Source organism: Podarcis melisellensis (assembly GCF_964234715.1).
Source record: "Podarcis melisellensis genome assembly, chromosome: 6".
NCBI classification, from domain to species: domain Eukaryota; kingdom Metazoa; phylum Chordata; class Lepidosauria; order Squamata; family Lacertidae; genus Podarcis; species Podarcis melisellensis.
The window spans coordinates 96499711-96527274 of NC_138538.1; the positions used below are offsets into that span (position 1 = coordinate 96499711).

At 43.7% G+C, this 27564-nt stretch overlaps 1 protein-coding gene and 1 long non-coding RNA gene across 2 annotated transcripts; one reads left to right on the forward strand and one right to left on the reverse strand.

Annotated features, from left to right (window-relative positions):
• On the forward strand, positions 1 to 26444 carry LOC309372002 (regulator of G-protein signaling 5-like). Its single transcript, XM_081915199.1, has 5 exons — positions 1 to 160; positions 10319 to 10429; positions 18763 to 18824; positions 19568 to 19734; positions 20480 to 26444. Exons 1-5 carry the CDS (start codon positions 117 to 119, stop codon positions 20639 to 20641), a joined length of 546 nt encoding a protein of 181 aa, XP_081771325.1. The 5' UTR covers positions 1 to 116; the 3' UTR covers positions 20642 to 26444.
• On the reverse strand, positions 22225 to 27564 carry LOC309372022. Its single transcript, XR_014169369.1, has 2 exons — positions 24544 to 27564; positions 22225 to 24503 (listed from the first exon to the last, which is right to left on the reverse strand). It is a non-coding gene; the product is annotated as an uncharacterized lncRNA (long non-coding RNA).

Here is a 27564-nt window from a genome sequence, read left to right on the forward strand (position 1 = left end):
TCAAGGCAGCCGCTATATATTTCTGAAAGGAAGCCGGCTGCCGCGTTCCAGACGGAGTCTCAGCCTCCCCTCACACAATCTGTCTGGCATCAAGGACACACTAACCACACGGCAAGATGTGCAAAGGACTAGCTGCCTTGCCCCACACATGTCTGGAGAGGTGAGAGAACCAGTTTGTCTCTTTAAACAGGAAAATTAATGGGTTGATGGGCTGAAAAGGAACACAGCAGCCTTTTCTCAGAATGAGAGTTAGCGTACATTGAAGACAGAAAATATATCCCTAGCATGTTAGGATGGTCTCCTGCTCTCATTCATTTTGGTGCAGATTGTGCAGGAGAAGTGCCAGGCGGACTGTGACGGTGGGGTCAGGATGGTATAAAATGAGTTTCACCAACACAGTAAAGAAATAAAGTGGCTTAACAGAACAGAAAAGTATAATTAACTGAGTTAATTTGTTTTCTATTATGCATGTATGGAACCAGAAAGCTAATTAAATTTTGGATTTATAGAGGTGAACTCTTATTTTGAATTACAGATAGGTAGCCGTGTTGGTCTGCCATAGTCAAAACAAAAAAAATTCCTTCCAGTAGCACCTTAAAGACCAACTAAGTTAGTTCTTGGTATGAGCTTTCGTGTGCATGCACGCTTTTTCAGAAGAATTTCTTATTTTGAAGAATGCCATAGAAGGTTCTGTTAAGGCAAAGCAAGAATGAGGAGAGTGAGCTGAGTTCTCCACCGTCTATGCTTCCCCACCCAAACTACCTTTTAAAAACTTGTTTTTATCCCAGTAGGATTTATTTCCATTTTTAAACCCATACTGGGAGGGAAAAAATGTCTTAATAGGAGTTTTCTTGAGAGGGACTGTAGGTGGGGAGAAGGCTTAGCTCTTACTCTGTTCATCTTTAATGCATTTTAATTCTCATTCACACACACACAAGTTCTACTTTATATGGATTTGATATATGTCCCATTCTGCACATGGCCTGCTTTTAATTTAGCCCTAAGGCATGAGCTGAATGATAGTGGCCTTTGGAAATATACTGTGCTCCTTTAAGCCTCAGTTGGCCATCTGAAATATCAGGATAACAATACTGAAATGAATACATTAGGATTTCCATTAAACCAAATAACAGATGAGATAACGGTATAAACATTTATTTTATAAGCAGCTGATAATAACCGTAGAGATCCTAACTTAAAACAAAAACAAAGAAGCGTCTTTGTCTCTTGATGAAACACTTTGGAGGCCTGAAGGTTTCCAGATTTGCTGCTTTCTTACAAGGTTTCCTTTTCCAAGAGTTTACCCCTCTGGGTGAACCCAAACCATCAAGCCCGGCTAAACGGATAATTTCTGCACAGGAATTGTACCTGCAGTCATCCTGATAACTGCTTGCACAGGTCATCATAAAGATTATTGCAATCATGAATGAAGTTCTTTCAGTATTCTAAGTGCTAAGGATTCTATATGTTCATAGCTAAAGCTGCAGTCAACCTCACTTACCTGGGAGTGAGCCCCATCAAGTTAATGGGACTTACTTCTGAGTAGACATGGCAGAATTGCAGCACAAGTATATCCTTAAGTAGCCAAAATGGCACCATCCCTACCCAAGGGAGAAGTATCAGAGGGCTGGGGGGTGTTTTTTTGCAGAAGCGGGACACCTAATGAAGCAAAACAACAAAACCAAACCCTAAACATCCCCGCTAGGTGTCTGTTGGTGGGAGTGGAAAGAGAAATATCTCTCTCCTCTTTCTGAGAGCACGTGGAATGGAGTATTTTGAAAAAAGGATGGAAAGCTGACATTCTGACTGCCTGGAGGGCTGAGCAGAGAGTGCACACCACACTGCAACATTTTGTTGCAGGTCTTCTTGTTTAGTAGTGACTCTCTTGTTTCTAGCTTGTCACCACAAGCAAGGCAATGGGCTACTGGTCATTCTTTAAACCCAGGATGTCCGTGTTTTATTACTCAGGAGTGGGGTCAAGCTATATTTGGATTGTAGGAGGAGGGCAATCACCAAGCATGCCGTGTGCAGCCCCTTCTTGGGTTTGTCATGTACTGCTGGTGCTAGCTTGGATTTCTTAGTAAAAGTGCACACCTTTCAGGATTTGTTGGGTGTCAATGGGTTTTTAAAAAGGAAGGTACTACATGGGAAAGCTGCTCTACATAATACGGAAGACAGTAAACTAATTCTGTAGCTTTTTCTTGAGACTTTGGACACCTTAGCAATCATTCCTAGCAAAACACAGCTTTTGACTTTTCAACAGCACTTATTTACACACCTCCCCTATGACAAATTCTTCATGGCAGTGCTGGCCCTTTCTCATATTGCACTGGGCCTGGGGTGCATCAGGCAGGAGGGGACGCCCAGCGAGAGGAACAAAGGAGAGAAAGTGGTGAGAAACAAAGATGGCGGAAAAAACACGGACGACAACATGGGGGGGGGAGTGAAAGGAGGAGGCAGAAGCTGCATCTCCATGCACACACGCTTCTCCAGTTTGCCATTCTTTCCCTTTTTATAGAGAATTCAGATTACATTACAATCTTGCATTTCAGCATTTTCTCTGTTATCTTTCTACCTCTGTTTCATATGTGATTGTTGAGCAGGGGATGGAGGTTGTCTGAAAACAATCACGGCACTAACTTCTCAAGTGTGGCCAGGCAAAGGGGCATTGAGAGTTTCCAGGGCTCCTGTGTCTTTAATTAAAAGCATCCTGTTAGCTAGTTCAGCCTGTTTTCTGTAGAACATGACGGGGTGGGGTGGGGTGGGCTACTGATTATATTTGTCTTTTTTTTTTTTACTGTTTGAACAACTTTTCAGTAACTGCCACAGAGTGATCATTTATTTTCCTTGGTAGTGTAGAATTATTTATCTTCCGTTGATTTTTAATTTTTTATTTTTTATATAGCATTAGTGTTATTTCACTGTGTGAAAATGAAAAGATTAAAGAGGAGGAAATCAGCAATGAAAAGTCCTCCACCCCCCAGCTGCTTCTACAATTCACAGGCGCTAGAAGTGACAATATGGCAATTTAGAAACGGTCTTCAATCAGCAATAAAAAGCTTTTAATCAGTCATCCCTGAGCCTTGCTCAATAGGAAGAAATGAAATGAACTGGATCAGCAAACAGCATGTTTTTAATGAACATTAGCATCAATCTTTGCTTAACGGGACTGACTTCTCGTCGTAGTAATATTTATTACATTTGTTTGTCACTTTATCTTGCCCAAGACAACTCAAAACAAAAACAAGCAAGCAAAACCCATTTAAATGCATTAAAACTAAGCGGGGCAGGAAAAACCCCAGTACATAAGAAACATCCCACCCACTTCTGAAAGGCCATAGATAGTTAAAGGTCAAAGGCCTGGTTGAAGAGGAACGTTTTTGCCTGGCACCTAAAGATGTAGAATGAAGGTGCCAGGCGAGCCTCTCTGGGAGAGCGTAAGTGGGGAGACACCACAAAAAAGGCCCATTCTCATGTTGCCGGACCTCTCATGGAGGAGGCACACAAAGAAGGGCCTAGGGGATGGTCTCAGTTCATATGGGAAGAAACAGTATTGCGGTCCTGAGTCGCTTAAGGCTTCATAAGGCATGTTATTTGCTGTGTTTCACTACTGTTTTGATATTGCTAAAGGGCTGGCAGAGACAAGGACTTCAGAAAGAAAAGAGTGTAAATGTGTGAGTGAGATAAGCTGGAAGATTGGGGCAGCAGCGGACTGGGGACGGGACAGGTTGCATGAGGGGAACAATTGCTTCCATTGGTTAGCAGCAAACTCTCCAGCATTTCTCTGATGAATTGTGATAAACATAATGTGCTCAGGCACATGTAGCTTATTCTTCCTTTGAAAAAGAAAATAAAAGCAGAGGAACAGGCGATGACTCCTGCTTGTTGATCAGCTGCCAGAGGAAAAAGATTCTGGCTTGGGCTCCGGGAGAATGCAGTACTAAAATGTGGAAACCCTAACCGGCAGTGTGAAGTCACATAGCCCAAAACCCAGTTTGCCATGTCAGTGAGCTGCCCTTATGGCCAAATGTTCCTGTTGCTTGAGCCGAATCCTGGCTTCTCTCCTGTGCCCGTCCCACACCTGCTCTGCGTCAACACCTGCTGCTTTGCTGTGTCCGCCATCCTTCAATTCCAGCTTTGCTTGACAGCATCTCTGGGCGCAATGCTTCGGTGTGCCTGGTGATGTGATGAAAGAAAAGAAATGGGTGCTGTCCATGAGTTTTATTAGCCACAGGCCGTGACAACAGAGGCATCGTGATCAAAGAATAAAACAACAAGGGCAGGGGCCCAAATCCGTGTGGAAAGACACAAGACAAGAACTATCCATCAAAGAAAAAGCCTTGTTTTCATCTGATGAAACAGAATAGCAAGCCAAAGATAATATGAGAACATGAAGACTTAACCAATGAAAAACCACAGAGGTCCCAACTTAAAAAGGAAAAAAATCCTCTTGATTTTTTATTTTATTTTTTGTGGGGACGGTCTAAATGACTTTGGGATCTGCTGCTTGTACATATATGTCTCCTTTCTACAGTTTTACACTAAAGTGGCAACTCGGGTTAAGAACTTAATTCATTCTGGAGGTCCAGTTTCTTAACCTGAAACTGTTCTTAACCTGAAGCACCACTTTAGCTAATGGGGCCTAATTTCTGGGTTAGCGGAGTCTGTAACCTTAAGCGTCTGTAACCTGAGTTACCACTGTACAGTACTGGTCACTCAAATCCCTGTCAGGAGAAAGATAGTTTCACAAAGCCTACAAGTGTTAGTAGTTGTGGCCTGTGCTATTTTTCTAGAAAAAGAGGTGCCAGAACTCACCATGAACACCTCCCTCGTTCTCTTAGAATGGCAAAGGTGCCTACCTGAGAGGAGTCGGAACTGAGTTCCGGTGAGTTCTGGCTGAAAAAAGCCCTGGCCATAGGCAATTTCAACACGAGTGGAAAGGGAAAGGCACCAGCGCTTCCTAGAATATGTCCCAGGAAACCAGCTGGTGCAAATACAACCTCAAAATGGTGAATAAGCCAACAATTCCCTTTATTGTGAATGCCATTTTATTTTGCAGAGCCAAACAAACACACCTCCTTTTGGATCTCTTCCTGATCATGGCATGGCATGGGATTAATTGATTTCTTTTTATGTTTTAATGGATTTTTTCCATAGTTGCTTTTGGAAAAACTGGACCCTTGGTAATACAACTAGATGTGGTTTGTTTTCACAACCACATTTTCTTATCTTCTTTTACCGTTTGGTTTTTGTTCTGGACACTTAATAGTTATTTCATCATGTGTGCAGCAGCACCAACTTAGCATTGCTGATTTACAATAAACTGTTAATCTTATTTCTGTGACTGGGCTGGATGGTGTGAGAAAGGGGCATGCAAGACTCAGACTCTCACGGGTTGCCAGCTTCGGCCATTGTTACTTGTTCCACAGGCTGTGTACCAAAATAAGGTCCGAGTTCCTCCCCTGGGGTAAATGCGTTGTGACATGCCACCCCAGGCACACTGACACAGGGTTCATGTTTACTTTTGGGAATGGGCACAATGGAGACAGTGGTGTCTTTATCACATATGGTTGATTTACACATATATACAACCTGAACCTACGATGGAGGGGTTCACAGCATCAGCACCCCAAGAGGGTCTTGCTTCTCCCATAGCTGCAGCCTTGGATTCAGACAGACCTCCACCACTGCTCTCAAACATTGCTCTGCCTCTCCTATTCGCTGCTTTGTTTCTTGATCACAAAACTCCTCTCTCTAGCTCACATAGCTCCCCACTCTCCAAACCCTGGCTTTATCTGTTGAGGGAGGGGCCCCACCTATTTGCTGTCCCACGCAAAGTCTCTTTGTGCTTTGTCTTAATGGCTTGTCAACCTGCAGGCTAGCCTGGCTTAATTAACACTTTTAACACTTGCTAAATTGAGGGATTAATGCAGTATCACTCAGTTTAACACCCAAGGGTTTGATTAGATTTTAACACTTTGCTGAATCCAGGGCTTATAGTGGTCTAGCAATTTCCTGGAATTAGAAGCCTTTGATTCAATTCTAACACTTACTGGTTCCAGGAATTTAGAAGTGTCTAGCACACACAGAATTAATTGCAGCGCCACAGTGCCAAATAATGACAAGACACTGACAGATGCTTGTTTTTAAGTTAAATGCAGCTGGGAAAGAAGGATCATAAACTACTCAGATAACAGATAAATATTGAACCCTCCTCCACATCCACCAGAATCCTAATCCTGCTTCTACCACCTCACAGCAGTCACTTAAACTTGGTGTGTATGTTTACTACATTCTTGTGATTAACCTCATGTTTAGTTTGGCCTTCTCGTGGGAATTTGACCTTCTGGCAGCCACATCTCTACCTGCCCCACACCTGGTGTAGGGTTGGGGCAGGAGGGCATGCTTTGGGTAAAAGACTTCGTGGGCCAAATATGAACCCCTGGCGGGCCAAGTTTGGCCCACAGGCTGGAGTCCCGTCCCCCCCGCCGCCCTCATGAGAAGACATTGCTGGACTGAGCACCCGCTCACTGTCCTTCTGTACAGGGGTTACAGTGTCTAGAATCTGCTTGCTTGTTTGAACTAATAATGCTCCTTGCCTCTCGCTCCCATCCTGTCTGGCTTGCTCCCACATGACTTTTGGGCTGTGGTCCTGTTGTCACCTGAGATGCGGATTGCCAGTGAGTTCTGATCTAAGCAGAAATTCAGCAGGTGCATAGAGATAGGACAATACTTATTTATAAAATAGTTATTTATAAAACTGACTGAGCAACTGCTGTGCAGATAGAACAGGGCCCAAACTGGGTGCAGTCTCCTTGGCTAACTTTCTGGGGATGGGCCAGCAGGAAATGTACCCGTCTGAGTCGATGCTTCATTGGACACCCAGTTGTGTGTGGTATCAGTAGATGTCAGAAGCACAGGAAGGCAACATCCCTAAGTTCTGTCTTTCCAAAGACGTTTTCAGAGCTGCTCCTGCTTATGGTTTTTAATCTGCATTAATTGCAGAGGAGTTCTGCTTATCCAAGAGGCCTTTGCTTTGGTATAGGAGATTCATTTGATAACCTGAGGAAACTTTGGTGAAAGGGAAAACCACTTCTGGTGAAATTTGTCCAGAACTTAAACAGGCTTTAGTTACCCATTGGAAGATTCAAAGCAGTTTTCCCTTTGTTTTGAGAGGATGAGCCTGCGAGAACCTCCCTTAGTCTGGCACAACCATAAAATATACACCCCCCCCCCAAAAAGCAAAAAAAGCTGCTATTCTTGCATGCTTAAACCTTGCATACCAAAAAGTATGTTTTATTTGAAGTTTCTAAAGCAACTAGTGTGCTTGTGTTTATTTCTAGGCTCAGGGACTCCCAGAATACAGAGTATTCTTTCTCATATTGGGGGTGGGGTGGGGTGTTCCGTTTGCATCCACTCTCAGTCTGCATTTCTAATGAGAGTATCCTTACTCAAGAGACACCTCGGTCAAAAGAGAGCATGGGGACTTAGCCACCCTTTGGCCTGTGAAAAAGGCTTTTCCCAGGTCAAGTGAATACATTTCTTGGAACCACTGATTATGGAAATAGCCTTAGCATCTGTTGACGTCCTCCAAAGAGATGGATGAGTAAGATTTTGACTCCAGGGTCCAAAAAGCCAAGAACATAACGGTCAGTCTTCAGAACTCTTGAAATTTCCTGCCTATGGAGAAAGGAAAAGAAAGAGAGAAATGGAAAGAAAGGAAAAGGAAAGAACACTGTGCAGGGACGGCCTTTTAATAAGGCAATAGGAAGCAGTCCACTTTGGGCTCTGTGGATTGTGCACAACACAGCTGTCGCCACAGGAGAAGTGAGGAGAAGTGGTGTGGTGGCTTCCAGTGAGATATCGCAAGAGCCCTGCTAAATCTCCTGGACTGCTTACGAGGTCTCACCCAAAGCCACAGCCATGTGAAACAAGGCTTTGGCGTGGAGGTGGGGGCCGGGCACACATGATGGCACTTTCATATTTTGCCTCAGGTGGCAAAGCAGGCCAGGCAGCCCCTGTGTCATTTGATATACTTTTAAATTAATGAGGCTTTCAAAACAAAAAAAAAATCCTTCCAGTAGCACCTTAAAGACCAACTAAGTCAGTTCTTGGTATGAGCTTCTGAAGAAGTGTGCATGCACACGAAAGCTCATACCAAGAACTGACTTAGTTGGTCTTTAAGGTGCTACTGGAAGGAATTTTTTTTGTTTTGACTATGGCAGACCAACACGGCTACCTATCTGTAACTGAGGCTTTCAAATTACCTGAGCTACCAATACAGGATATAGCAGCTTATACCCCCTTCCTCATTCTCCCAGTGGTTCCCTTGCCCACCCTCATCCATTGCCTGAGTTCTATAGATCGCAGAATCATTGTGGTGCCGTGTCTAGTGTGCTTTTCACAAACCAGGGAGATACAGGTTTCATTCCTGCTTTCTATGGAGCTCACTGGGGAAGTTTGGCTCAGTCATAGCCTCTCTCCATCTGCTGCATAGGGTAGCCTCCATGGGCATCCTGCGCTCCCTGTAGGAATAAAAGAAGAGCCCAGCTCAGTGGTACCAAAAGCCCATCTCACTGAAGGCAGCCCTGTTTAGGGAAGCTTTTAATGTTTAACAGACCACTGTATTTTAATATTTTGTTGGAAGCCACCCAGAGTGGCTAGCCAGATGGGCGGGGCATAAATGTTAATATAGTATCTTATATCCTACAGTGACCAACCAGATGCCTTTGGGAAGCCTGCAAGCATGACATGGGGCGCTCAGGCTCCCCAGGAACTGGCATTCAGAGATAGCCTGGAAATAGTATAAAGCTACCATGATTAGTAGCTATAACTATCAAAAGCCTTTGTTGTTGTTGTTGTTGTTGTTGTTGTTGTTGCTGCTGCTGCTCCTCCAGGAATCTATCTAATCCCCTTTTAAAGCTGTTGACATGGGTGACATGACATCTTGCTGAAGCGAGTGGCATGGTTTACTTACAGTATGTGCTGTGAGAAGAAATTTCTTTCTTTTGTTGTCCTGAATCTCCCAACATTCAGCTTTAATGGTTGCAAAAAATACATTGTGGGAAATAACTTCCCACCACCACAAGTAGTAATTGTTGGCACCTGTCCATCTCGAGAGACAACGGAGGGCACCATCAGGAGTGAGGTCAAACCGCTGCATTAGCAGCACCCAAGTGGCACAAGCGTGAGCAGTGTGTGTGGGGGGGTCCTGGGCTGCCCAGACAACAAGACCCCCCCTCTCAGCCTTGCTGATGTGGCTGAAAGGAAAGGAGAGCAATATATTTGGCACCAGCTTAGCTGGAGGAGTTGCTGGAAGGAGGCGTACAAGGTGTCATCCACCTGCCTTAGGGACTCCACTATGAATTTGTGTAGGGTTTACTCCTTAGCCTTTTTTTCTCATGTAGATATTCCACAAGGCAGTGGAGGTTTAGGATCAGAGTATTCCTTCTCCTGCCTTCCCAAGTGGACGAACCCCATCTCACTTCCCTCTACAGCATGTGCAGAAACCTTCTTCTACATCTAGGCAGTGGTAGGAGGGAAATGTATGGATGCTGAGAGTAGTTAGGAGACCCCTCTCACCATGCTACAATTTCCAGCACCCTTACAAAACTACACTTCCCAGGACTCTTTGAGAGCCAGTGTGGTGTAGTGGTTAAGAGCAGTAGACTCGTAATCTGGGGAACCGGGTTGGCGTCTCCTCCACCTGCAGCTGCTGGGTGACCTTGGGCCAGTCCCACTTCTCTGCAGTCTCTCAGCCCCACTCACCTCACAGAGTGTTTGTTGTGGGGGAGGAAGGGAAAGGAGAATGTTAGGGTAGTGATAAAGCGGGATATCAAATCCAAACTCTTCTTCTTCCAAAACTTTTATTTGGGGGAAGATACAACTATTAAAATGGAATAAGAGTCTTTTAAAGGCATGGTGTGAATGTGGCCAGTAGACTGGATGATACCCAGGATAAAAGGGGAGATGGCTTATGCAATCAGGATAAGGTGAGGAGGAATGGTTTAAAGTCACTTCAACTGAGGGCTCGTCCACACTTCCCCTTGCCCCATGCCCAGACAGCACGGATCCAAGAGATTTCTCGCTTGTCCTGTGCTTTCTAAGCATAGGTCAGAGTGGTTTTCCATTTGCCCTGTCACTTTCCCTGGGAAAATCTGCTCTTTGCAACTGAATCGAACAAATGTAGAAGGAACTTGAAGTACTACCTCTTATAAGTTACGACAAATGTATTCAACTGCCTCAGACTAGCATTTATTGAATACAATGTCAGCTACACTTACATATATATATATATTTCATATATCTCTCCCTCCAGAGCCAAGGAGATCAAGACGAAGTTGGGCACACTGCTCCAGAAGCCTGACTCGGCTATTGACTTGATTATCCCTTACCCAGAGAAGCCGGAAAAGCCAGCAAAGGTCCAGAAGTAAGGGTACAATAATTGGTCCACTCTGTGACCCTGTTTTCTGCTGTTTCCGTTTTTCCGTTTCGCTGAAGGCCATTTTCTAGCAATGTTACTTTTGAAAGTGTGGTTGGGTGAACTTTTGCAAAACATTTGAAGCTTATTATTCATTTTAATACCCTTGTCAGCCTCTTTGAACTTTGAAAATGACAAAATCCAAAGGTAAGCAACATTTTAAAATAAAACGAGTCAACATCAAATAGCACAAACCACAGCAGCCAGTTAGCAGGGCATCCATGACTTAAAAAGTCACTTGGAGCAAATAGATCTTCAAAGCATTTTGCAACAACAAGACTGAAGGGGTCAAGCCAGCTATATACCCCTTGAGAGGGAATTCCAGAGTCCAGCCACCACTGAAAAGTCCCTGTCCTTCAACCAATCTTAGGCAGACCAACAATCTGGGCCTCCCTTGCCAAACTGAAGGCACAGGCAGGTTTGTACAGGCACAGGTGGTCTCATGCAATGTGGTCTCAAATTATGTATGGTCAGCTTGGGAACTGGGGCCAGAATCAGTGCAACTGGTACAGAGTCAGTGTAACGTGTTCTGACCACCTAGTCACAATGAGCAGACTCTTTCTGTACTGTACAAGTTGAAGTTTCCAAGTCATTTTCAACAGAAGCTCCACATTCTGAGTGCATTGCCGTAGTCTAGTCTGAATGCAACAACTGCTTGCATAACCAAGACTAGATCAGCTTTCCCCGTGTAGGAAACAACTGGCGTAGTGGCATGGGCTGGTGAAAGCATTCCTGGCTCTGTGCTTCCACAGACAATTCCCCCTGCCCCAAGCTGTAAACGTGGTCTTTCAGAACACAACTCCATCCAGGATCAACTGAAGACTTAGTACCTCTTTCTTCATCTTAGTCCCAAAACATCCTCTAGACCAGTGTTTCCCAACCGGTGTTCCGCGGCACACTAGTGTGCCGCCGGACGTTGCCTAGTGTGCCGTGGGAGGGAGGCGGGCGAGTCGGGCTAATCCTCCGGCCCCGCTCCCCCGGGGAACGTGCCCCGTCATCCGCTTCTGCCTTGCTCCCTGTGACAGGAATTCCCCAAACTGCATCAGCATCTGCCGCTTGCCCAGCAGCCCCGGCGCTGCCTTGCGCCCGGCACCCCCGCCATCCCCGGCGCAGGGAGCGAGGGGCGTGCAGGCAGGCGCTGCCCGGCGGAGCGACGGCTCCTTCCGAGCGGCTGGCAGTGTCTGGGCATGACTGGCCTCCCGCCTGGTCCCGCGGCAGCTGCAGACGCGGCCGAAGCAGTGCAGGGAAGGAGACGCCCGGCCGCCCAGCCCCGCCCCGCACGCTCCCACTCTCTCTCGGCGGCCGGGGAGCGGGGCCAAAGCGGGCCCCCACCTGAGTGGCGGCTGCATGAGCCAATAGGCGAGCTGGGGCAGAGGGGGAGGCAGGGCTCCGGAGAACAAAGGAGGGAGGGGGCACCCGGGAGAAGGGGGCGGGGCGGGAGGAGTGGGGAGCGCGGCGCTGCGCCCGGGACGCCCCAGTTCCGCCGGGTTAGAAGCCGGCGGCCTACCTCTGCTGGCCGTGGAAGGCAGCCGGGTCTGGGTCGCGCCCCGAGAGTGGCGGGGTCCGCGCACAGCCTGCCCTCCAGGCTGGGAAGTGGCTCCTAGGCTCCGCCTGAAGCCACGCAGAGCCCGCAAGGCGCCCTTGGCGCAACTTGGCCGGGGCAAAAGGCGAAGCTCTGGAGGGAAAGGCGGCCGGATTCCCCTCCTCGGCGGGTCCGGTGGTCTCCCGCCTCCTCTGAGGAAGGGTCTCTTCTTCAGCTTTTCTGATCCTTCGTGGCCCCGTTGGGAGAAGCCGAAATAAATAATGGCCGTGCCATTAAAGTTCTCTCTTTTATAAAAGGGATCCTAATAGAATCGTAGAGTTGGAAGGGATCCCCAGGGCTATCCAGTACTGTACAACCCCTGCAGTGCAGGTATCTCAGCCATAGCATCCATGGCAGACAGACATCCCACCTCTGCTTAAAAACCTCCAAGAAGGGAAAAACCTCCCGAGGGAGACCATTCCCCTGTTGAACAGCCCTTAATAGCAGAAAGTTCTTTCCCATGTTTAGTCAAAATCTTTATTGTAACGTGAATCCACTGGTTCGAGTCCTACCTTCTCTACCTTCTATGCTGTTACTATTTTTTTATTTTTTTTTACATAAGTAAAAAGTGACCTTTCCCCATCTGGCATGGTGGTGTGCCTCAAGATTTTTTTCATGAAACAAGTGTGCCTTTGCCCAAAAAAGGTTGGGAAACACTGCTCTAGACACCTGTCCAGGAGTTCCACAGCCTTCCTGGGATTTATATGTGGAAAAGAGAGGTAGAGCTGTCTGTCACCAGAATTGTGATGACATTGCACATTAATGCAGGCATTAACAGGGCTTAGAAATAAGTGTTTAAACAGGAAATTAAATGCCCCTGTGATATATGAGGGAATTAAACTTCATTTTACAAAAGGGGAAATAAAATCAGCTTGAAAGTTGATCCCATGGCTTTCACAGCTTGTCAGTTAATAAAACTTCAGATGTATATTAGCAGGTTTAGAAGAATAAGAGTTTTATAGGAAGTGTGCAAACAATAGTTAATGGTATCAGCTGCTGGGAGGCATCCTGGTGGTGGACGGCTCCATTTATGCTGGCCTTGGGTCCCTGGTGGCATTGCTGCCTGCAGATCCACAGCATTAATCACTGTCAGTTTTATCTGAAGGAAAACAGTCTCCCATCTGTCCTGAAGATAAATCAGTTCCAGGAATTGGAACAAAATGAACCCCAGTAGCATCTGCTTTTGTTACGGAGAAGGGTGGCCTCCGTGGGAGAAGAGAAACTACTGTATATTGGCTTTTTGGCCCTGAATCTGTTTCCAATTACTCCTAACGAAGGTTCTGCAGATAGACTGATCTGAAGATTGCATTGTGATCTGCATGGCTGTTATTGGCCTAGTTTGAACAATCATTAGAGACAGAAATTAGATAGATTGTGCACTTTTCCTTTTCAAAATCATTAAGAACAAATTAGGCGATGTGCTTCATCTTGTCCTGATAATGGAAACAGCAGTCTCATCTTGTCAGCCAGCGGCTCCTCTGAGTTTCTGGAAGGAGGAAAGCATTCTGTTTTCTATTATTCCTACTGGAATAAAAGTTTGCTTATTTTTACTATTTGCTATTTTTAATTTCTGATTTTGTGAATCATGCAGACCCCCCCCCCATTAATTACTGCCAAAGTAGCGGCATGCTTAAATACACAGACACAGACAGGCAGCTGCATAGCTTGTTTTTCTGTAGCTGACCGGGGAGCCCGATTCTCACTGTGAAGGCAGCGCGTGGGAAGCAGAAGCTTATCTCTCCAGATCAGAATGGAGCCTTAGGGTGCTTCCAGATGGAGGTCTATTGTGGAATCAGGACTGACCCTTTGCGGCATTCAGACAACATCAAAATGTCAACTTATACTTTTTTTTTTTACATTTTATTTGGATTTCTTCTTACTGTGAAAAACCAGTTAGGTAAAAAACACCCATCATTTCTCTGCAGTCACTGCTAGTGTGTGGAAGCTGCATTTTGGGGGGTTGGCAATTTGGGGTGTGTGTGTGAGAGAGGGGGGGAGATTTATCAGTGGATGGTCCTGCTATCATACATTGGCAGCTGGTGCCCATGGAACCTGGCAGGGGTGCTAGGAAGTCTTGCCCAGTTGTTCTGGTTTTCTTCCCAGCCTCCTTGCTTGCAAAGACATGGTGAATACTGTATGTAAGCACTGCAAGACTAGGGCTCAGCCACACTTACCGTTTGCTCTTTCCAGGCAGAGGTCCACTCTTTAGAGCTCCATGTCTGAGCACGGGGTTTTTTGTTTGTTTTGTTTGCCCCAGAGCTTTCCTCTTTAAAACCAGCTCTTTCGCACTGAATTAGAGTAAATGTTAATCAAGTTTTCTGCAGATTCTGATTTATCATCAAAAAGTGGGTTTTCCAGGGAAAAGCAGCAGGGGCATAAACCCACAGTTGCTTTTCTGCTGGGAAAATAGTTGTGTACCTCTGTCTTTCCTCATACTCTCCCTATGCAAGTTTTTTTGAAGTTTTATTAATATGTAACACCTAACCCTAAATTCTGTGGTTCAGAATTGCTGTCATAATTTCTAGTTCTGGGTTCATGCCAAAGAACCCACATTACTCAGAAGTAAGACCCACTGAATTCTACTGGGATTGCCCTCAGACAAGTATTATATGGGATTGCAGTCTGAATTGGTAAGTCTAAGCCAGCAGTCCTACAGGGCTGTTTCCAAAGGCCCTCATGCCTTTACACTGCAATCAAATAAACACTTAAGACCAGGATTTCACCGTCTTAAGCCTTGGAGGAAGCATGTGCTTTCTGAAGGAAAAATCAAAAGGCACATTCACCTGAATCTTCTTGGAGATTGGGTGGATAGAGTGCTTCACTTCATACAATCTCCTTGTCACCCACATGCAGGGTCCTTCATCCAGGTCTTGTCTCCACCAGTTGGCATGCAATGCCCAGCTGCCTTCTCAAGCTGAATGTGAAGGGTGTTCTGCATAAAAGCTACCTGCCATTTTCTTTGGATGCTGCCTTAACTCCTGAATGTGTCCTTCAGTGTGAGTGGGGGCTGCAGTGGTCTGCGCAGGCCCAGCAAATGCTTCCCTCTTTCCCCAATTTTCCCAGTGGGATGTTGACAGAGATTGTTATGGGGTGCAATGCTTGAAGTCTGGGCGAGTTCTGTGGATGGACATGAGTGAAATTTGCAAACTCTCTTGCCCTGGAGAAGCATAGATAATAATAATATAATAATAATAATTTATTATTTGTACCCCGCCCATCTGGCTGGGTTTCCCCAGCCACTTTGGGCGGCTTCCACAGAGACCAAAAATACACTAAAATGTCACACATTAAAAACTTCCTTGAACAGGGCTGCCTTAAGATGTACATAGAGACATCTGTACAAACAGGAGTTGTGTTCCCTCTCCCTCCCACCTTCTTCCACTCCTGAAATTAGGCTACTTTCACTCCAAATAGCCATGATTTCCTCTGCCCTCCTCCACACACCGGACAATGCTGTTTATCTTTTTTAATAAACATTTTTTTCAAGCATCTTGCAAGTTTATGCATCTTGGTGTTTCTTTGCTACCTTTATATAGAAAAAATACACACTTCATTTTTAAAAAAACCCTGAAAAGTGAATGTGAGGAGGTGTCTTTATGAGCTCAATCCTACAGGGAAATTTGTGTATCTGACAAAACCAGGGATAATGCAGCTTGATTACATCTGTGTACACCCTGGTGGGAGTCCTAACAGTATTTACCTTTATGCAATTAAGAGTGCTTTACAAATATACTACTATGCTGACTATAAGGTGCTTGCCAACATTTTAATTTTACATATGGGGAACTGAAGCTGAGAGAGACAGGAAGAAGCAGGGAGGAGAGAGAATGTAACTGACTGGCTTATTTGCCCAGGCTACAAATTTAATCCATGGCAGAAGTGGCAACCCAGAACTCATATTTATTTGGTCTGGGATTCCCAGATCCATGTCCAGCCTCCAGCTCTCCATTCATGGACCACACTGGTGGTTGTTTGCCTTGAAATGCTCTAGATATGCACCACCTCTCTGAACCAGGCAGGTTTATGCCACAGTGGCTCCTCTTCTTCTCCCTCCCTCTTGAGTGATGTTGCCAGCTTGCATCCACACACACACACACACACACCCCACCCCATACATGGCTGATGCTGCTTTTCTCTTAAACTAATCACTGAGGGCTTGTCCACACTTCCGCTTGTCCGGTGCCCAGAAAACACAGATTTGATCGGTTTTCCCTTTGCTGGGGAAAACCTGCGCTTTAGCTTTAAATCAGAACAAACACAATATTTGCTCCAATTGAGCGCTAAAGTGTGGTTTTCTCCAGGGGAAAGCAGTGAGACAATAAGAAGTGTCGATAAACTCTTAATTTGAAGCCCTGAAGAGTAAAATCAGATCATTATTATCCATGAAGAGTAAAATCAGATCATTATTATCCATTTCATTGCTGTGAGAACCCTCTGGCATGTCTTGCCTGAGACAAAGGGGGTCATTGACTACATCCCTTAGGAGGGCGTGGGAACTGATGCTGGATCTCTGGGAGGGACAGAAGCAGACCCCAAAGCCACAGCCAGAGCAGAGGAAAGAGTTCAGCCTTCAGAGAACTTTTGAGAATGAATGAATGAATGAATACTCAAGGGATACGGATGGAGATGGATCATTCCCCACTCTGCTCCAGACTGTTTCTGCCTAGTTCCACAGAAAATAAACTGGGGATGTTAAAAATGGAACATTGGAAGCAATGTAGGAGCCCTTCAAGGCCTCAGGGAGGAACTGTGTGTGATACTCAAGACAGGACTATGGCCCAATACTGCTACCCCATGTAGAATTCCTTCTCCCTCGCTCATAGAATGTGGGATCATAAAGTGTCTTTCCTCAAGCCTCACTCCAGCACACTGGCTGCCATGAGAGGGGAAATGTTTGGTGTGATTGTCATGGTTTTGCTCCATAACGATCCAGAGCAAGTCACAACAATAGTTAGCAGAGTAAGAATGTTTAAACTCGATGCAGGGTTCCAAAAAAGATTCAGACACAACCAGCTCCATCCAGTATTATTTACTGAAGGCAAATGAGCATAACAGTCACAAATCAAGTTGCAGCAAAACCTTAACTTACACTTACAATAAGCATAGCTGTCAACGTTTCCCATTTTTTAAGGGAAATTCCCTTATTCCAAATAGGATTCCTCCCAAGAAAAGGGAAAATTTGACAGCTATGACAATAAGGCTAAAAACTTAGCACTTAAATATAATACTGTATACAGATTACCACCAAGGAACAAAGTAGAGAGAACCAAGAAGGAAAAAGAGAAAGTGAAAACAGGCTCTTTTGTTCTTATAGGCCAGGGGTCTTTAACCCACGGCTCCGGAGCCGCATGTGGCTCTTTTACACCTTTGCCGTGGCTCCGGGGTGGATACTAGCGAGGGGAGGAGGCGCATTGTGCGCCCCGACACTCCCCACTGTGGCGGGCGCTGTACTGGCCGTGACGTCGCATGGGGGCGGTGCGTGCGGTAGTCACGCACCGTCCCGACGTCACCTTCCTGCCCGCCAGATTGTAAGGGGCATGTACGCTGGTCACTGCATTGAAAGGGGGCATGTACGCTGGTCACTGTTTTGAAGGGGAGTGAAGAACACACACACACACACACACACAAAAAAGGTAACTTGTTAATTTAATGTTTATTTCTATGAGGAGGAGTAATTCTGAGGGGTCAAACAAAGAAATAATAAAAAAGTGACAAAAAAGTTATTTTTATAATGATGAGTTTTGCAGCTCCCAGGTTTTTTTTCTTCAGAAACGGGTCCAAGAGGCTCTTTTTGTCTTAAAGGTTGCAGACCCCTGTTATAGGCAGAATGACCTTGGGAGAGAAAGATAACAGGACCAGTTTAAAGCAGCTGAATTTAGGGTTGCCATATTTCAAACTGTGAAAATAAATCTGGATGGAAAGTTAAGCTTTGTTTTTGAAGGTGGTGAGCTTTTTGGGCAAATTCACAAAAAAAGAAGTTTTTGAGCTATTTTTAAGGAAGATCGCCAAAAACACTGCCGACATGCCATACATCCGGATTTTCCTGGACCTTTTAGCAATTTCTGCCTGGACACTGCTTCTGACTGCAGTACTCCAGATATGTCCAGGAAAGTCAGGACGTATGGCAGCCAGTGGTGGGAATCTGTAGGACTCCATTGTCCCTGTTGGCCATGCTGGCTGAGACGGATGGGAGTTGGTACCTCAAGTTTGCAGCATCACTCAAACCTGGAGCCTGAGGAAGTATGGAGTCTGCGCACCCATAGGTTTTACCTAATTCCAAATCTCGTTCCCTAGGTCTGTTTTTTACATAAACAAACAAACAAACAAGAGAACGGAGATGTCAGCCTAGATCTCCATTGCCTCATCTAGTTGAGCTGCAAACAAATAGGTCCCTAGTTTGACTCTCCCTTCTGGCATAAACTCAGTTGCTGAACTTATGCGAGTCACTACTCATCTGCACATCAATCTGCTCATATGTCGTATAGGGAGGATAACATCAATCTTCCTTCCAGGGCTGTAGTTAAATTATGTGTGTGAAGTGCTTTGAACAAGAATAAAGTCAAAATGCTAAGTGATTATTCCCAATCCTTCTCCACTGTGATGCCTTCAAACACCGACAAATTCTGCTATATTTTACCAGTGACTGTTTTCACTGACTTTAATGGGTGTGCCTAAATATCTCCCCCTCTCATCTTTTCAGACCATCACCAGAGGAGGCTTGGCTGTGGCGCAACTCTCTGGAGAAACTCCTGCAAAATCCATGTGAGTTTGCTGCAGGGTCTCCCACTACTGGGAGACCTATTCTAGCAATGTTAGAGTCCTTGCAGGTTGTGAGTGTGAGCAGGTTAAATCATTCCTTGGGAATGACGAGGTAGAAGTGCAATCATAAGTATTTAACAATAATGACACTGCACAAGGGCTTTGGATGAAAACTGAATGGTACTGTGCCACAAACTAGAGACATGGAGGAATCCAGGTAATAAAGCTGTTGGTAGTAAGGCAATATGACAGAGGGGAAAACCCAGTATGCTTCAAGCAATTCATAGGCATGTGGCATGTGCAGAAGTTGAATTGCAGCCACAAGTTAGTTAGAGCAATTAGACTCTAAGGATATAGTGATTTAAATGCCATTGTCTCCATTCATAAGGAGCACAACAAATTCCTCCCTCTCCCATATAGCCTGCCTTCATGTGAACTGGAGCTTCTGTGTCTAATAGTCCCTTAGTATGGCTTGCTAGAATCCTGCTACATTATCCTCCTCCAAAGACTACTTATTATTATGTGATAGATTCAAACGAGAGAAAATGGAACTGGAATAAGAAGTTGGGGTAGAAATACATCGTTCTGATACAATTTGTAGGTACGATGGAAGAAAAGCGATACAGATGTTGACTAGGGGAATCTGCATTTTCCATGTCGGAAGCCAATGTTCTCTCTTATTTGAAAGGATTATGGTGAATCCATTATTTTAAATGATGACCTTTCCCCAATTTTTCCCTGCGCAGACGGTCTTGCTAGCTTCAGGACCTTCCTCCAATCCGAGTTCAGCGAGGAGAACATTGAGTTCTGGATTGCTTGTGAAGACTATAAGAAAATCAAGTTGCCTGCTAAAATGACTGAAAAGGCCAAGAAGATCTATGAGGAATTTATCCAAAGTGAGGCTCCCAAAGAGGTCAGTTATTTGCATTGAAAGGAGTTCATAAGTTTGCTGTATGCTAAGAGTTGTCTCTGGTGGAATGATCTTACGATATTATCCCCCAAACCACGAGACAATTCTCTAAACTATCACCTGACTGTATATCATAATGATTTGATGTTGCAGTGACAGTTAAAGTATTGCTTCCTGGTCATCATGCAATATACATCTGCCACATACAGCCCACAACCAAGACTCATGCACTGATTCTAGGGAAGAGCCGAGAGCTCAATAGTCAGCCAACTGCTTTGCATGCAAAAAGGATCTTTTAGCAGATCCTGCTAAAAGGATCTCATGTGGCAGGGTTCAGAAAATGCTCTACCTGAAAATCCAAAAGACTGACTCAGAATGAGGTAGCTTCATAACTGGTATTTATAGCAAAAATTCACAATCTACAATGCAAATAAATTTTTAATTATTTTTGCATTTGTGTTCTAGATGCTGACTGCATTATGGCCCAGATTAATTTCTGATATTCCTGGTTTCATGTTTGCCATTGTTACAAACATTTATTTATTTATTTTTGCATTTATTTATTTATATTTAATTTGCATCCCACCCACCTGACTAGTTTGCATGGGAGAGGCATGTTGGCAATTCTGCCATAAATCCAAGTGCAAAACATATTTTTAGTAGCTCGCTTGCTTTAAATAACACTGTGAAGGAACAGGATTGGTTCAATTTCCACAGATAATCACTTCCCCCCCTCCTTCTTACCTAGGTGAACATTGACCATTTCACCAAATCTGTGACCATGAAGAACCTGGTGGAGCCATCTGTGAGCACTTTTGACCTGGCCCAGAAGAGAATCTTTATGCTGATGGAGAAGGATTCTCTGCCCAGATTTGTGCGTTCCAACATATATCAGGAATTAGTAAAGTAGCAACGTGGCAGAGCTGTGCGGGGAACTGCTACTCCCACCCCAAGCAGCGTTCTTACTTCCTTACTCCAGTTATCAGTAGCCAGCGTTTGCTAGTCATCTGCGTAGTTGTTTTGCTTTATATATACAGGATATATATATTTCAAGCTTCTAGAGTTCAAAGGCTGTGTTGTTAAAAGTCTTGCCCACACTGTTTTGGGGTCTCTGTTGTTCCAGATGATTTCATATTACAATTTCTGAAATTTCTGTTCTTCTCCATGAATATCAATGTTACAAAAAAGTAAAAGTAATTAGATGGGCACACCTACCTAAAATACAACAGATGTCAACTGTTGAAACCTATGCTACTTGTATTTATTATCCCATCACCTATCCATCGCATGTCTGTGTCTAATCAAAGATAAGGAGGTTGTGGGGTCTTGAACAGGTGTATTGGGACCCACTGGTGACTTGAGGCTGGACCTATTGGTTGGTAGCAGCAGCAATACCACCATTCAAATATATGGTGTGACAATAAAAAGTGGGTCTCCAGTTGCCTGCTTGGGCTAAGGGTGGGTCCCTGGTCGGAAAAGGTTGAGGACTATTACTATAGAAAATAGGTTTGGACCTGCATAGGTCATCCTGTCATTTCTAGTAGCCATGAGGATACAGCATGACTCAGCTATATAAGGAAGATAAGAAAGGAAAAGGATGCACATCAGCCCACAAAAATAACATTCGCTCTCTTGTGCCTTTTTACTTAATTCTTTCACTGAGATCATATTCACATACTCCCACGTCAAAAGTTTGTTATCCACTAGGTCATTTTATTACTGCAATTTCATCCAGGGAATGTTATTCAGATATATTGTTATCGGGTGAGAGCAGGCACTTAGCATGCCTCAGTAAAGCAAACAAGGAATATGACAGAAAATTACAGCTCTTTGCCAATTAAGGGAGCATTCAAACACGCATTTGCCATATGAAACTGATGGTATAAAAACTCAGCTTGCAATAACGGTCTATATGTTGACATGGGGATGTGGGAATTAGGCAGGAAAGCCAAGAGGTTTGTCAAGCTTCTTGTGGGCTACGTGCAGCTTGGTGGATCATAAGTTACACCAAAGCCTGCTCTACTGTGAAGAAGGCTGAAGAGAAAGTGATAGTTTTTCGGTCAGCAACTGATGTCGCTCCAGCATGTTCTGCTGGAGTTGAGGGAAGGGATGTGCAATTAAATCATTTTCAAAATACCCACCCCAAGTAGCAGCTACTAAAACACACTAAAACTCTTGGAAATGGAGGCAAAGAGGTAAATAAATCTCACCATTCCAGCCTAAACAGTGTGGCTTGTTTTTAGCAACCCAGGCCTCTTATTTACTTCCATTTCTTATGTTAGCTTTAGTGAGGTTATAATAACTGTAATGGACCTACATAATTCCCAGTGCCAGTGCACAGCCCATGCGCAGGAGCATATGTAATGTTCCAGAAGTATTCTTTTCTGAATTGTGATGAAAATACCTGTAGCAAAGTCTTGTCTTTTCATTCTCTTGGGAGCAGGCTTGCCAAAGCGGTATTTAACCTCAAAATTAGTGTTACTTGTATTCTAATTATAAGCTATCTAGATTTTTGCTTTCTGTGAACTGCATGGAAATAGAAATGCATCTGAACCCAAATGAAGAGAAAAGGTAGCAGTGCTAAGCACCATCTTGCAATCCCAGCCTGTGGATGCATAGCTAGAGAGATACCCTGAATGACTCAGCTATACAGCATGCGAGAACTACCCTACTGTTAATCCAGATTCACCTTTTCCCACAGAAAACCAATTTTTAAAAAAATAAAAATAAAACCCCTTCTGCCATTGACCAGTTCATGATATCTAAATGACTCATTTGCCCCTTATTTTTGAAAACTCTGTGATCTGGGCAATTATCAAGATGGGGGAATTAATCCTAAATGCTAAAAAGAAAAAGAAAAAAGAAGGCACAATAAAAAGCAGGCTGCCAAACTCTTTTAAGTTCAAGATGAAAAGAAAATATAAAATTTAGACAGCTCTAGCAGGAGGATAGATTGCTTTTCTGTATAAAGAATTGGTTCATTACATTCTTGTTGGTCAGACTCCACAGGACAGACCTAATTGGGTCACTAATATTCTATTTCAAGGTAAGGTTAGAACCATTTCCCACTGAATGTACATAGCCACTCCACTACTTAAACCAGCCTTGGCCAAATAAAATATCTTATTACAGCTTGCCTGTCATGAAGAAAGTCTTTGGTCTCACTCCAATTTCAAGATGTGCTGACATCCTATGAACAGATGCTCATTTCTAGCCAGCCCTAACTCCATCTTTTTCCTGGTAGCAGTAAGTCACTAGTTATGTCCCTTTACAGACAGGGTAGAACGTCCTGTGGGATTAGGCACCAATCCAATCCTATTACTTCTATACGGATACAGAAGGGGGAAGCAAACTAATGACTGCAATGTATGAAGTGTGTATAAGCAACCTTAATAAACAGAGTTATCCTTTCTAAGGGCTTGACTTAAAGTTTCAGGGTTTTAGCCCCATTCACCAGGTCTTCTAGGCGAAAAGGCTAAAATCTCGGAGTCAGGTATAAGAACACGCTTTTTTTTTGCCTTTTGTTCCACCCTCCATATGCATCAGGCTCCAGGCACAGCCAGTCTCCACCTGCTGCCTCATTCAACTTCATCTGGCACCACCAGGCTATTTCATTACAATGCAGTTAAATAGTTTTACATATACTACAAATAAGTGCTGGACTAGAACCATCATTCCCAGTTTTCTTAAATTTCTCAATAAACAAATTATTTTCTTCTAAATTATAAAGACATACGATGCAGTCTTTAAAGAAAAAAAGTCATCATGAAGGGAAATTCCAGGCAATAACTAATCTAACTTGGTTAAAAAATCTTATTTTTCTGGGAAATGATATGACAATGAGTGATTGATCAACCTTGGTTTTAGCCCATGCTTTGTGGTGATCCATCAGTTATCCCCTGGTGTTATATGCACTTGTTTGTGGGGAACTATGTGGGAAAGGCTGACTAATCCCCAGGGACCATTTTTGGGAACACACATTTCCTTGAGATGCTGATAACAGAACAAGCTGTCAAGATTCCTCTCCCCCTAGAGGCAGATTTCCCAGCCCATGATGGATGAGGCAGCCTGCATGGTTACAGCTTAGGCTGAACCTGTTCTGTTTCTCTCCCTCTGAAATTATAAAGAGCTTGTCAACATGTTTAAACTAGCAGCCTGCTCTCTCGGGTCCTGGAAAGAGAGCTTAACAAGACAGCATGTGACATACCATGAAATAAACAAAGGCTTGACAAACCTGTTTTCAGAAGAGTAAGAAAAATAACTTCTAAAAATTGTTTCCATGCTGAAAATATAAAAATATAGCACATGGCTGAAGGGTCAGGCTTCCCAGGAGAAAGAAAACAAATCAATTTGTTTTTATTGTTTAGCCTCAGGCAAACATCTAAAGAACCATTACAGCGTGAGAATGAGGATTTTATTCCCCCCCCCCCCGATTTCTCAGTATAGACCTGGTTCACACATCAATTTAAGCCATAATTAAAAACAAATTATGGTCTGTGAACAAGCAGCATGCTTGCACACACTACTGGAAACATATTGCTGTACTTCTCTGCTTCTCTGTCCTTGCTGGGAAAGAAGCAAGAGACTAAGTTGTCATGTTTCTCTTGCAACAAACCATGTGCATCAGCCAAGGTTTGCTCTTGGCCTACTGCTCATGGTTTGCTTGGCTGAAACAAACCATAAGCATTCTGGTTAGGGAGCAATTTTATCAGGATTGCAGTGCATTCTGGGTGACTTGGAGAATACCCAAATCAGTTGTGGTATGGCGGATTCTGTGCAGAAATGCTTAGAATTTGGACAGTGTGACAGTACTGTCACACTGTCCAAATTCTAAGCATTTCTTACTAATATTTTAAAGCAGGTTTCAACTAGTTTTTTTTGCTGCCTATTGTTGAAGAAAGATGAGTAAGAGAGAAACAGGGGCTATGACAACGATGACAGCAACAACAACAACAACAACAAAACAACAACAACACAAGTACCCACACCCCTGTCACTTTCCCGTCCCAAGCAGAAAACAGTGATTTCAGAATTGGATCAGGGATGGTTGAGCCCAGTAGCTTCATCAAAGGAAGAATTTAGTCAGTCTGTGATAGAGAAACAATTAGAGCCCAATGGATGCTCAAGGCAAGTGCTTCTCAACATCTTCAAAACGTGTCTTGCAAGATGCCTCTAAATGATCCAATATTTTAAAAAATTATTATGACATATTCATCCTGTCCCTCTTTGAGTCCATATTACCCTCCCAAATCCTCCCAAATATTTTTGGGGCAGATTAGGCTGAAAAAGATTTTCTGGTCCAAGGCTGCCTGGTGAGTTCATTGGTTGACTGGTTTCCAGAATCCACAGCCCAATAAGGAATGTGACAAGAAAATGCCTTGGAAAGCATGAGAGAACAATGGCTTGACAAAACATTGTATAACCTTCGCACGAGCAAATCAAAATGAATGTTCAGAAAACAGATTGTGTCATCTAACCTCCCTACAAACTTTATTCAAACAAATCAGGTTGAATGCTCAGGTAGTCTGGAAAGCGACCTCAGATTCAAGGCCTCAGACCTGAACCTATAAGCTTGTGAAACCACTGGAAGACCCTCAAAGATCCTTTGTTTGTGAAATGGCAGGCCTTCTGTTTCTCTAAACATCTATAGGTGTTAAATGTAAAGAAAAACATTTGCCTAATGATCAGTTATGTAGAATGTCACCAGGTGGTCCATTCTCTTTCTAGCACCTGGGTTTCCCATATTCAATACCAACCATGCTTTAGTTTTAGCTTTTAAAAATATTTTTTAATTTTAAAAAATGTATTTTTAAAAACATATTTTTTAAAAGCTGAGATTAACATGATCGGTCTCTGCTTTTGAGCATGTTCATACCTTGCCATATCAGCAGTTATCCATTGACTTGATTAGACCAATTAAAATACTGAACACCCATTTTGCAAAGCATCATTGCCCTGTACAGCACAGGAAGTCCTTAGAAACCAAAGCAAGAATTCTGGCACTCTGTATTTGCATTTATTACCCAGCTTAGGGGGCTTACCTTGAATTGCTATTCTTCAACACTGCCACAACAAATGCAAAAAGTAATCTCCTTTTAGGCACATTTTTAACAATGTGCCTGTGAAGCCAAATTGTTATAAGCCACTTCATACCGCAGAAGCCTTGGCAGAAGCCCAGAATTTCTAATAAGGTGAAGTTGCGCAGCATCCTCTATTTAATCTTTCTGGTATGCAAATCAGGTGGAGGGAAGATGCAATTAAAAACAAACCAACAAAATCACTAACTTTTGGGGAGCCTTCTACAGAGATGTTTGGGTTTTGATAGCTTTATTTTCAGTTAAGTTAGATTTTTATCCTACTTTTGTCATTTAATAATGCACATGTTATTGGTGATATCATTATATTTCTCCATTATTATCTGCAGGCTTATACAATATATAAAAATTATGGGCAAAGTCCACTTAGAACTTCTCCTCATTGGAATGAAGGTGATTTACAGTCTCCTGAGACTTGTTTTCATTTCACTGGAAGATGTTCCCATTGGATTTTTCATATTCATATATTCACATATATATTTCTAGAATGCTATAATTTGTGTTTTGGATTGTGTTTTGGATTGCACATAGACTGAACGACTGCAAATTTAAAGATGACTAGTTAAAACTATTTACTCAGCTTTTTATCCAGTATGAAATAAAGTGTCCCTGAGTGCTCTCTGTGACCTTTCTTCTTTTGCGCAGTTCTGCTAGGAAAATGCCTTTTGGAATGTTAGCACCTGCACTAACCACAGAACACTTGTCTGGTATACGGTGACTCTTTGCAAGATCACAGGACTCAAGACTTCACTTTCTCCAGAGCCTCCAAGTTTCAGATTTGTATAAATCACTCACCTCTATAAATAGGAACGTTTTGTGACTTCCCCATTTCTCTTCTTGTGGCTATGATTGTGCTAGATTCTCAAACAGGATCATGCTCAGTTTAGTGAAGGACCGTGGCACTCCAGATACAGGTAAGGCTACAACTCATTCTTAACATTGCCCATGCTGATTGGGACTGATGGGAGTTGTAGTCCAACACATCTGGAAGGTCATGGGTTTCTCATCCTTGGCTTAGTGCAAGATTTCAGGCTCACAAATAAAAATTTTTTATGCTGCTTACACTACTTATCATAAATATAGTCGCTGGTCTTTGGGTTTAGTCTCTTTGTTACAATTCTACTATCTTGAAAGGGTGGGAATATGTACGCAGACAGATGGTGGCAAATAAAGAAACTAATCAGAAATTTTGACTATTGCTGCCTTTGGTGTCCCTGAGTACATCCCACTGTTTTGGTTGGTCAGATAAAATGGTCCAGAAACTGAGAATAGTGTTATATTTCCTACCAGAGAGCAGAAGGCACTTCGAAAACGATCCCTCTTCTGGTGGGTACACTCACCCCACTCCGCCATCTCGACCTTATTTCCAGAAGTGTAAGTGGGACAAAAAAATATGTATGTGTACACCTTGGGAAGGAATGCCTTTCTCCTACTCTCACCATTCTTAAAAACTATTGTCTTTATGCAGCTACGAATGACGGCCATTTCTGGGGGCAGAGTATTAAGTTAGGCTACACGGAGGGAGAGTGTTGAGATGAGAGCAAACCCTGCCCTTGAAAGAAGATTGCTCAGCATCCGATGAGGAGGACCCCATAGAATTTGAGTATGTCTGTGTCGGTGGACATCACAATGACAGGCATGTTCCTTGTTTCTAATATTGGACAGACAGCATCCTTTCCACCAACACATTGGGTGGTATTCAATGGTAATCCTGCTGAGAGTAGACCCATTAAAATTA